Source organism: Dunckerocampus dactyliophorus, chromosome 7, assembly GCF_027744805.1.
Source record: "Dunckerocampus dactyliophorus isolate RoL2022-P2 chromosome 7, RoL_Ddac_1.1, whole genome shotgun sequence".
NCBI lineage: Eukaryota > Metazoa > Chordata > Actinopteri > Syngnathiformes > Syngnathidae > Dunckerocampus > Dunckerocampus dactyliophorus.
In genome coordinates this window covers 7,949,642-7,962,022 of record NC_072825.1, presented here as the reverse complement: position 1 = coordinate 7,962,022, position 12,381 = coordinate 7,949,642, and the positions used below count along the sequence as shown (strand labels likewise).

The following is a 12,381-nucleotide window of genomic DNA, read 5'->3' as shown; positions in this document are numbered from 1 at the left end:
CGAGACATCAACATTTTGCAGGACACCTTTAGTTGTTCTTCGGCTTTTTCAACCAATGCTGAGCACTACAGTGGATTCCGTAAAGTTGAATGTGGAATTTGACCAAAGCATCAGGTAAAATAGGTCTCTAAGGTTGCACAAAACTTTGGAGGTTGGACTATTAGCATGGAAGAAGCTAGCATTTTGCAGGACACCAAAGTTTGGTTGTTTTTTGGCTTATTCAATCACAACTGAGCACTACAGTGGAACAGCTGAAGTCGAATTCCGAATCTGACCAAAAGTTTCAAGAAAAATATGCATCTGAAGTCACACAAAACTTTGAAGTTTGGACTATTTTCATGGTAGCTTTTGCATGAGATGTCAGGGTATTGCAGGGCACCAAAGTTTGGATGTGGATCTCGTAAAATTGATTTTGGAATTTGACCAAGATTTTTAGGAAAAATATGTCCCCAATGTTGCACAAAACTTCTGATTTTGAACAACATTTTAAATTTTTTTTAATGGTTTACAGCAGTTTGCTTCTTTTTGCACTCAAATGATAATTCTGAATATGAACAAAACAAAATAATGAACTTCCAAGTTGGAACCACCATCTTGTGGTGACATGATGTGCGTTCACAGTAAGCATTAAAGGATGAACTCTTAAGTTTTGCTTTTTCTTTGGCGTGAAATTAAAAAAAAAAGCTTTTAAACCTAGCTTGTGTGTGTGTGACTGTGATCAATGTGCATGTTGGCGTTGGCTTTTTTTGTGTGCGCCTCGACTGCTTTGCAGCGTTTGGACAGCGATCATAAAGTTGTGTGATAACTCTGCTCACGCTGCAGGCTTCTTATTTATTATACTCCTGCACACTGTCTGTCTCTCTCATCCTCCTCTGAGGGTTGTCAGACTCCACTCATCTAATAAAAAATATTTTGGAATGCTTTCCAGTTTTGGAGGAAAATTACGAGGCAGTCAGACAGCTTTAAGAGCACAGGGGGTGTGCGTTAGTCACAATAGTCCCCTATATTTTCATTTTGAAAGAGCACATTATTGATTATGCAGTCCTTCATTGGACAGGAATTAAAGGGTAGATGGTGCAAGCTGTGGTGCATGATAACACACTGTGTAGTGGAGGTCCACAGATGTCTGTAGAGGATCTTTGGACAAACAAAAGCCGATAGCATCACTGAGAGCCCCGATCATTATCTTCTGGCTTCAACTGAGCTGCGGCTTTAATAAGCCCAATTCCTGAATGACTTGTCTTTCATTGACTTCAAAGAGCTTTCAGATGACAGTTTTCCTCCTTTGTTCAAGGCAATGATAGGGGATGTTTGTTTTACTGAGTGCGGAACATAAGGGTGGCACAAAATATCCAATTTGTAATATATCACATTGCTGTCTGTGCATCAGTAAAATAACATCATACCCTGCCTATGTGGAGCTGCAGCCTTACACCACTTCATTTCCAATAGCAAGTCACGACCCCTCAGCACTCATGCAGCCTCGAGACTAGGGCTGTCCAAATTATATTTTTCCACCAAGGATATGCATATGGAAAAGTCAAAAGATACAGGGCCATTTTGATAATGCTAACCCCTCTCCGTATTACATCAATTGCTAATACATTTGTTTGCTTTCTATAATCAACATACACTAATTCACCGTTTACTTTTTCTTCCATACAATCATGCAGATAATATAATTATTATTATAACTATCATCACTATTGTCATTACATTTTTTTTTGCAAAAAACAAACAAGAAAAGTTCTTCCTTTTTCCCCTGTTGATATCCGGATCAACTTCCTGCCGTATTTCGGATTGTACTGTGAGTGTCATTGACTGTAGATACATGGGTTCCTAATTCCAGTACTTTGTTGAGCAAGTCCTTGCAACGATGACATCAAAGTCAAATGTTATTGAATGTAATGCGAAAAATTTTGGCATTGGTGCTCGAAGTGCTCGAAGTATTTTTCCCTGCTTCCTCAAGTCTCGTGCTTTCTTGGCCATGTCAGCGTTGCGTTTTGTCAGATGCTCATTCATTTCCTCTGTTTTGGACTACCCTATCCCTATTGACCTAGGTGTAATTTGGAACCCTGTAAGGATTCCATCGTTCATTCCTGCATTCTGATCCATCCATCAATTATATTTTTCATTTGCTCAGTGATTTCTTTCCCTTGCTTCCTTTGTGTTTTGTTGCCCAGGAGTGCCCTACTACATTACTTATTAAATCAATAAATAGCACTGAATGTCTACACTTTGTTTCATATTGGTTAGGATAAGTTTTGCCTGTGTATACTACATTTAGAGGTGAAAACTGCTTGGATAGCAGAGAGCTGTCTATGGGTAAAAAAACAAGCAATTGTGAATCTGAGAGAAGATGGAAAATCAATCAGAACCATTGCACAAACATTCATAGTTCATAGTCCGTACAACCACTTGGAATGTCCTGAAAATAAAAGAAACCACAGGTGTACTAAGTAACAGACATGGAACAGGTAGCCCAAGAAAAACATCAGCAGTTGATGACAAAAACATTGTGAGATCTGTAAAGAAAGACCCTAAAACGCCTGTTAGTGAGATTGGAAACAACACAGAGAAGGTATCACCATCTACTGTTTATAGTGAGTTTATAGTGAGTTCATGAACAAAAGTGTAATGGCTACACCAGAATAAGCAAATCACTCATTAGCAAGAAGAACAGGAAGGCCAGGCTGGAATTTGCCAAAAAAAGAGATGAGCCTCAAAAATTCAGAGACATGTTTTGTTGACTGATGATTCTTTGAGGCTCATGTCTGTTCTTTTTAGCAAAGTCCAGCCTGGCCTTCCTGTTCTTCTCTCTAATGAGTACTTTGCATCTTCTTCATCTTCATGAATTCTTCTATGAATATACCACGTCATCGCTGCATTGCTTTAATATCACCGTGATTCCTACCCCGAGTACAATATATTTGCCTCCGAGGTGTGTGTTTTTTTTGTCTTTTTTCTATATTTTTACAAGGTTATGCTGCAAGACTCTGACCCACTTGGCTGTGCTATCTTATCGCCATGGAGTCGGTTGCCATGGCTGCAGGAAAGGTGCTAACTGCCACTCACCAAGCTTTTTCCACACTCTGAACGACTGTGGGGGCGTACATGTGGCACCGCCGCCTCTTGTGTGTTTGATTGTCCTGCTCTTGCACGATTTTTTGTTCACTTTACCCAGCATGCATGTGCGTGTGTTCAGTGTATAAGCCTATGTGTGTGTGTTATTAGGTGGCAGACAACCAGCCCACTTGTCTTCATCATGTTATTTACCTCACAGTGCAGCCTTACTTTCAATTAGAGCCGCTCTTGCCGTTTATTACACAGACACCATCCATCCACAGCAATTTTAGTAACCTTTTTTTTTTTTGGCAAGGCTCGCGTCGCTTTATTAACGGCCCGCTGTGCAATTAATTCTCACTCGGCCAGAAGATTTTGGGGTCATTTCCGACGCATCCTTCTCTCGCCGTGCCTGGATAACAACGTGCTATCAGAGACTAATTCCATTAAAGCAGTTGTCATGAGATGGATGAGGTGGAGGACAGCGAGGATGTTGCACACAAAAAAGGGGGAGGAGCTGCGCAATAGAAGATGGATACAGACGCAGAGACATGTGGGGGGAAAAATATGTGACACAAGCAGAGTGAGGGAAGAGAGGAAGCTGTAAAGTGCATTGATTTTTTTTCCCTCTCTCCCCGCCTTCCTCAAACTAATTAAAGTTTTGGCCTGGTTCAGTGATTACCCCTCTCCTTACAGAGGCTTTCTCCTGCTGAAGGGCTCTATCCGCCACCTCTCCCATCCAGATGCATGACGCCACCCTCCTTCCTTCTCCTGCTGCTTATTTACATAGCTGTGGGGGCTTTACTATAGAATTACAATTAGGAAAAGGCAGAGTGTAGACTATCCAGTCGGTGTCAAGTGAGTCTCCACTGCCACCGTTTATGCTCATTACCCACAAGAAGTTTCCTTGCAGAGAACCAATCAGCTCAAGTGCTGAATTTTTGTGTTCGTTCGCCACAATTCCCGTCGTTTTCTCCCTTTCTTTTTACCTTCAGGTTTCAAAAACTGTGTCGCTCCAAGAAATGAACAATAATTGAGAGCTGACACTGCAAAAACAAGGAAGGAAGTGCGGTACAGTGAAACGGTTTTTATCATTCTTCACTTTTTTTTTTTTTTCTATTTTGCAAAATGTTCTTTTTAATGATGTTCGAACACAGGCGTGTCTAAAGACCATCCAGAGGGTCATTTGCAGCCTGCAGCTCATTTCTTTATTGGTACTCAGCATATTTTAAACACAAAATAAATGTACAGTAATTAAGTACATAGCCTATTTAGACCTTATTTTGTTTTTGGATTAAATTCAAGTAGAATATTTTACTTTAAAGTGACCCCGGCATCCTTCATTTTTTTCTGTATGGAACCCTAGGGAGAAAAAATTTGGACAATCTTTTTCTAACAGTAACATGTGTCCCTGTGTGTGCCTGTTTATGAGCACCACACAATATATCATCTCCATCACCTGTTTGCTCCACTTTTGAGAGACGAGGTGCTCAAACACTTGCTTTTGAAGTTGCAAGTTTTCATGACATCGTGAAGGAAAAACCTCCTTCCATATGACGTTTGATGATAAATCATGATACTGCCTATGACACCCACCGCTTCACAGAGAACAGCTTTGTAGAAGAAAAAAAAGGCCTCACTACACATCTTAAAGTAAAGCCTGGAGCTCTACACTATGTCACAAATAAAAAAAAAAATGTGTATACCGCGAATGGTCGCCGAGCCAGACTTTGGACATCGCTGCTATAGAAAATAATGTTATTACAAATGATCTGTTCCAGAGTCTAACTGCCGTTAGAAAGACTGCAAAGACTGTTTTAAGTAACATTCGTAAATGTCAGACAAGCGTAAAAACACATTATGCACTAGTAAAAACCAAATTATACTCACCAATAACTTTGACACGGTGCTTGTGCTTTGGAGGTCAGTTGCCTCACATAAATGCAACTGACTTTGTAATGTTACTGTCGTAGCCATATTGTACTGACCAACCAGGACACTGATATGTATTGCAATAGCGTTCATTTCATTTTCAGTGGTTATCATCACATGTTTTCTTAAGACTGACTGAAAAGCCAAAGCAAAAGCTTAACACACGTATGTGTTAAAGGGATAGTTTGCATTTTTTGACATGAAGTTGTCAAGGCATCCCCATCAGCAGTGTAGGCCATCAACAGCGACTTACCTGCCGCTTGCTCCCGTGAGCCCAGTTCTGGTCAGATTTTGGTGATGAGAAATGTAGTTGCGACGCTCGCATCTTCATCCACTGCGGAACACATACGTAAACAAGATGGCTGCGACGCTCGCGGCAGATGCATTCTCATCACATACACAAAAATGGACAGCCAATAGCGCGCGTTAATACGACATCAGAGAAAGTAAAGCCGAGCAATTTGTGAGGTCTGTTTTTTTTTTGAGGAGGTGTTTTTGTCATGTATTAAATGTATTACCCTTTTGAACACATATTGTTTTGGGAAGCCAAACTTTTACAGAACCATCCCTTTAATCCTTTAGAGAACTTTAGAGGCACATTTTTCCCAATAATATTTTTCAAATTCTGACTGTAGATCAACAGCTTGAGAGATTGACAGATATTTAAAGCAACAATTATACTGTATTCTGCAGCATGAAAATTATGTTGATTGGTGCCGCACTGAAGACGAGCATCTTTGTGGTTGCCATGGCGACCCCACATCACATAATTTCATGGTCTGACGCATGTCTTTGTCCATTTGTATTTACTACAGCATCTTAAAAGTCAATTACACTTCACAATTTTACACACAGCCTTTAGGTAATGAAAAACAACCAAAATAAAACAATGGCCTTTGGGTGAGGGTATGAAATAAAGTCTTAAAGTCAAGTCAAATAATGAAATGTATTATGTGCTCCAGCCAACATATGAAGAAACAATTCTACTCAAAGTAAAACTCAGCCGAGGTTGTCACACATACAACCCGGTGATATATGACCATTTTTAACAGTTCCTGCAAGGCTTCTGCCTGCCGTCTGCTGATAGAGACATTGATATGCAGGCTGACTCCCATGTTGCTCTGCCTCAGGCCTGCTGAGATTGGAGGAACTGGTGCGTCGCTTCCTCATCTCCCGCGAGACGCTGTCAGTCAGAATGCTGGATGACAACTTGGACCCGACCCCGCTGCTGAAGGAGATACGTGACGACAAAGTCGCCACCATCATCATCGACGCCAACGCCTCCGTCTCCTACCTCATCCTCAAGAAGGTCAGGCCTCTCCACCAGCGAACATACAATACACACTAAATATACACTGTTGTCGCTCGGGGGATTTGATTTGGTTTTCCTTTTCAAAATACTATTTTTAGTCCTGATAACTCACCACAGTACAAAATTGACCGACTAAGAAACAACCACTGTTTTTACTTCTTGGCATGAGGCTGTGGCTTTATCCAAGAGGAGACTGAGGGGAACAGATAAACAGGTCACTGCAGCAAAATGGAGGCTATACAATTTATACTGTTTAATGCATCAACCATAGCTAAGGAACAGCGATGGGCTAGGCTAACATTCCGTACTGCTCCTAAACGTGAGCAGTATGGAATGAGCAACGAGCTGTAGTCACCCATATGGTATCAGCTCAGTATAATTATGAACAGTACCTGGTAGTCAGAGATGATTCTAGACTATGTTGGGGCCCTAGGTAAAATTCACAGGGGATCCATTTTAATAGCACCACTGATGTAGGAGTTCGAAGTTTGTCGGCCCTTGGGGGCCCCCAACTGGGCTGGGTCCCCAAGCAGTTGCCTGCCTTGCCTAGTGGCAAGCAGCGCCCCTGCTGGTAGTAGCTAGATAGATACTTTAATTGGTAGAGCCGTGTAAAAACAAGTACAGGTGGTCCTCGAGCTCCCATAAATTAATTAAAAACGTAATTTTGGTCGGGAAACAAGACTCGCTCGAAAACTAGTTACATGTGAGGTTACAAGAATACACAATGTGCGGTTCACGCGCAGCCACACTTCTCTCATCATGGGACTGTCGCAACCATCATTAAGGGTAAAGATCATATTTTAACTACCTGGACATTGTAAGGATGACGAGGAAGTGGTCGATCAACAATTATTTTATTGCAATAACGAAACAGGCTACTGTCAAAACAACATCAGAAAACTCAACTGTCCTCTGTATCCTCTGAGTCATCCTCCTCCCTCACCCAAACACGCACACACATACGTAGTCAGGACTCTGCCCGTCATGTTCAAGGCTGGTTGGAAATCATAAAACAAATCACAAAAATCATAAAACTACCAAGTTCCTATAGTATCTTTGAGCATGCTAAAGGCTCTTTTCCTGTGAAAGTGACAGTAATAACGTAGTGCAGCGTAGTGGTGTTATTATTGAGATGGAAAGTTTGCTACTACTTTCGCTTTTGTTTTTTTATTCAATTTTGTTACTTTATCACTGTTTCATATTTAGTGTTTTATTAACATGTTTTATGACCTTTATGTGTTATGTGGCTTAGGAGTTAATTTAGCTATAATTTACCCGACTTACATCAAACTCAACTTACATAACCTCAAGATATGAGACATAGTACAAACATATGAAAAATAAGATGACAATTGCGTTGGCAAAGGCTAGACTGGCCTTTGATGGGTTGTATGGGAGAATAGACAGTAGAAGCAGAAAAGGACCTTTGCAGATTGGCAAGGCAGAGACATCGTGATGGGAAGAATGTGCAGCAGGTTAGGGTGCTGAAGGAAAGAATTAGGAATGTGTGAAGAATTGTGTGAGTGCACAATGGAAAGAATACTTCGAAGAACTGATGAATGTAGAAACTGAGTGAGAGAGAAGGGTGGAAGTTGTGACTGCTGTAAATGAGGACATTCCAGGCATTAGTAAGGCTGAAGTTAGAGCAGCTCTAAAGAGGATGACTAATGGAATGATGACATACCTGTGGAGGTATGGAAGTGTTTAGGTGAGACAGGAGTGGCATTTTAACAAGATCTTTCAATCGTGTCTGATATATGGTCTTTAGATGGCAGGTCAGAGGAACAGCCAACGTTAGACGTCTGTGAGACAAGGTCAGATAGGCCAAACTAAGATGGTTTGGCCAAGTGAAAAAGAGAGATTGTGATTTTATTGGTAGAAGGATCCTGGAGATGAAACTGCCAAGAATAGAAGAAAGGAAGTCCAAAGAAGAGGTTTGTAGACGTGGTTAGAGAGGACATACAGGTTGTCGGATTGACAGAGGAAGATGGAAAAGACAAGGCAAGATGGAAACACGTGATCCGCTGTGGCGACCCTCCAAGTCGAAAGTAGAAGACTTTTTAAAGTAAGCAAACTTGTGTAACATACTAGAAAGGCTCTTGTTAATCAAAAATAAGCATTTTAACCTAGATTTCCATTATTTAATCTTGCATATATTTCAGTTTTTTACTGTTTTGGACAGCAACAGAGTAACTTAACGTTTCAGATTCTGATAAATTACCTTGAGGGATCGACCACTGAGTGCCCAGCAGTGGCTTCTGTCATAAATATGAACTCAACTATTCACACCCAACAGCACTACAATCAGTACTGTATAAATATAAATAAAGTACAACTTTAGCATGGTTCTGTGATAGGACACCATTGCAACAAGTAAAATATCTTTCCTGACTAGATATTTTCCCATCACCTGTAAGTGCATTTGTTGTTTTACGAGTGTTAAGAAGCACAGGCAACTCAAGTCAGGAAGTGTCAAACGATGTAAAGCTGCCGACACTCTGCTGAATCAATAATTGCAGACTTCCCACTCTCCCAAGATACACTAACATTGGCACAAACTGTCTGCTTTGACCAAGAAGGTTCATTGCATCAGTTTGCACGACCGAAGCCTATGGTGATGGTAATGGTCATGGTTTTATATGTTTTGGACATGCTTCACAAGTTATATGAAGGAACATCACATTTGCACGATTTAACATGCCTGAAAAGGAGCAGGAAGAAGCAAAGCTTATTTAATCCTAACCCGACTACATATTTCAGCAATTACTGATCATTTGTTTACTTCCTGTGTTGAAATGTTACCGTTTTCTAATAGCGAGAGCAAGGAAAATAGAATGTGCAGCATAAGATAGACAGATTATACAGTAATGAAAGAAAAAAGAACAATGAAAAGAAGAGTGGTTAAGTGTATAAATGGAAAATAAAAATAAATGCAAATAATAAATAATAAATAAATAAACAGAAAATAAAATAAAAGCTAAAAAGTAAATAAATACAGGTGTAAAGACTGACAAAAATATTGTATAATGTATAAATAAATGTAGGATATAGAATAAGCAGTAAAAATAAAAAATAAATCGGCAGACATGTGTCTGCTGTTGAATTAAATAAATAATCATTTATTGTCAAATTTACAAAAGCACTCGATTGTTGTTTATTTCCAGACTTTTATTTCTAAACAGATTTAGACACGTGTGTCATAAGCACACAATAACACTGTAAAGGAGTTCTTCATCCTCCATCCTCTTTCTGTGTTTGTGATTTGGTGATAGTAATGGCTTGCTATATTTCAAACATGCTTAATAAAGTTACATTATTACATTACATAAATAATGGAAAAATTGACAGAAACATTATATAGTAATAAACAAGTACAGGGCATATGATAAATAATAGCTAAATCATACAAAGAATAAATAATGACCACAGGAGTAAAAACCTGACAGAAACATTGCACGGTATAATGAATAGATAAACACAGAATATTTTATAGAACTAACAGAATCATTATAATGAATAGATACTTACTACATAAAAGATGATAGATTATACATTATTAAATATAACAGAAAATTTTGTCTGATGTCAGGATAATGATATTAGACAATGTGGTTCCCAGTTGGGTTGAATTCAGGAGGGAAAAAAAGCAGATCCTGAAGTGAGCTTATTAGTACAACTTTTAATTCCCTTAAAGTTGTACAGAGTATGCTTCAGTAAACCTATGAGGGGTCTATTTTTTGCCTCCCGAACCCTGAGGGCACCAACATGCGGAACAGGAATGGCCTGCCAGCAGCTATCACTTGCACTTGCAGTGTTTGACAGTAAGATGTCTTGTTTCGGAGCAGTTTTGAATCTGAGCTCCGTGAGTCACTACACGTGTACACAGGAGCGACGGCCTGCCCTGGGCCAAATGTTCCTCATGATGTAAAACAGTGATCAACGTATGCTCCCGTCTCTCCTCCATGCTCTCCTGCTGTGTCCCCCAACATGTCACCTTTGCTCCCCGTCTCTCCACTTGCCCTCCCAACATCAATCTCTCTCTCTCTTTGTTCCCACCTGCCTCTTCATCATTTTCCATTTTCCAACCTTTTGTCCCACAGGCATCAGAGCTGGGGATGACGTCAGCGTTCTACAAGTACATCCTCACCACCATGGTAAGAGCGCATATAGCAGCAGCAGCAGCTCCTCTATCTGTCTTTCAATTCACTTCCCCCCATGGTCCTTTATGAGCGTACAAAAGGTGCAGGCAGGATTAGATAAGCCAGAGGAGAAGAGGAGGAACAGACAGAGGGGGGAAGAAGGGTGAGATGTGAGAATCGAACATGCAGGAAGTGTAGAGGACGAACAGAACAGGCATAACAACGATGGCAATGGAGGTGAAGGTGATGCCGACGTCGGCCGCCTCCTCTTTTTAGCATTTCAATTAATTCAGCCTTCACTTTGCCGTCTCTTTCTCTCGCTCAAATGTGTACATACAGTACTGTGAAGAAGCCACCATGACTGGAGATTTGCAGATTTAACATTGGTCCTGTCATATAGAGGATCTTTGACTAGAATTTTAACTCATTAACTCATTCAATGCCAAAAATGTAATTATACGTTTTTATAAACCGGAACGCTCGATCCCAACAATGTATTTATACGTTTTTTTTTCACGCAAGAGACTAAAGGAGGTGCTGATGCAACTTCTCACCAGTGGATTAGACTTGACATCAATTTTAATGGCATAAAAATGGCCACAAGGTGGCAGAATTGCATTTGATAAGAGCTTGGCAGGGCTCATGAGAGGAAGGAGGAACACACATGACAGGAAGAGGAAGCCCTTGCATAAAGGCAGCTGTTACATTGTGTACTACACGAAAAAAATTACGCATTGTAGGGAAATTTTAACGGGCGCACACGCATACACACAGGCGTATGTACGCATGGGCACACATATGCACACACATAGTTCAGTTCCAAATCACATAGTTCAGTTCCAAATGTGAAAATGGTAAATAGCTCATGGTGTTATATTTGTAAAGAAATTGTTATTTTGATGTAAATAAAAAACTTTTTGGTGTTATTTTGTGGTATAGTTGTTTATATATTTGAGCTGTCACAAAAGCAAAAAATTGTGTCAGAGTTATGCTTGAAATGTATCCTTTCACAAAAAGCTGGTTTTCTCCCTTTTCTAGTCGCAACTGATATTTTCCTGAAACTTACCTATGTTCTACTGATAATTACTAAAGAACAGAAAAAGGTAGAAACTAACTTATTTTTCTGATGAAAGATGGGAGTCTAATCTTTCCTTTGGTAGGTTCCATGTTTACATAGCCATAGAACACTATATTTTGTATGCCGTGAAAGATCAGTCAATATCGTCTAAAATGAAGGGGTTGTCTTTTGAAAAAGAAGTCTGCAATGAAGGTAAAAGTAACCTTAAATGTTCATTGATTCCTTTCATTCATCATTTATATGCATTTCACATTGTTTTCTGTAAAAATATAATTGTAAAACTATAAAAATATGTTTTGTGTCAACATTTTTGGCTTTCTGGAATGGATTAATTGGATTTACATTAATATGGGAAAAATGTATTCATTGAACATGTGTTTCGGTTAGAGTCAGACCTTCTGGAACAAATTAATGACGCTAACCGAGGTTCCACTGTAGCTGAAAACAAGGCAATCAAACAGCGGTCAGACATAATGAATGTAGCAGATGAAAATAGTGCTTCCAATATGTCTATCTGCTTTCTTACACAGCACTAGTCTGCATGAATACATATTCGTATGTGTCCTTCATCATTTTGCTGCGCTGTTATTCCATGGGGGTGTGGCGCATGAACATTAATAATAAATCATTTGTTGTAAACGATGTGATCGCAATCTTTAATTAATTAACTTGTATCACTTTGCCTAGATATATTTGTTTTCAATAGCGCAGAAGGTGTTCCCTTGTAGTCTAGCAGTTAATGACAACAGCACTGTGGGTGTAACTTCATCGCTTTGCATCACCCTTTTTATATGTTACTTTTCCATTTTATTTTCTTGCAACAGGCCAGGCTTTGTAAGTGCAATATATCTAGGGTT

General features: G+C 39.7%; 1 protein-coding gene across 7 annotated transcripts in view; it reads left to right on the top strand.

Moving 5' to 3' along the window:
* Window positions 1-12,381, top strand: part of grik5 (glutamate receptor, ionotropic, kainate 5) — a 192,843-nt gene that overhangs the window by 132,666 nt on the left and 47,796 nt on the right. For all 7 annotated transcript variants that reach the window (XM_054782530.1, XM_054782527.1, XM_054782523.1 and 4 more), the window contains 2 exons: window positions 6,126-6,304; window positions 10,408-10,461. In XM_054782530.1, coding sequence (XP_054638505.1) covers window positions 6,126-6,304; window positions 10,408-10,461 — 233 coding nt within the window. The remainder of the gene's footprint in view (window positions 1-6,125; window positions 6,305-10,407; window positions 10,462-12,381) is intronic.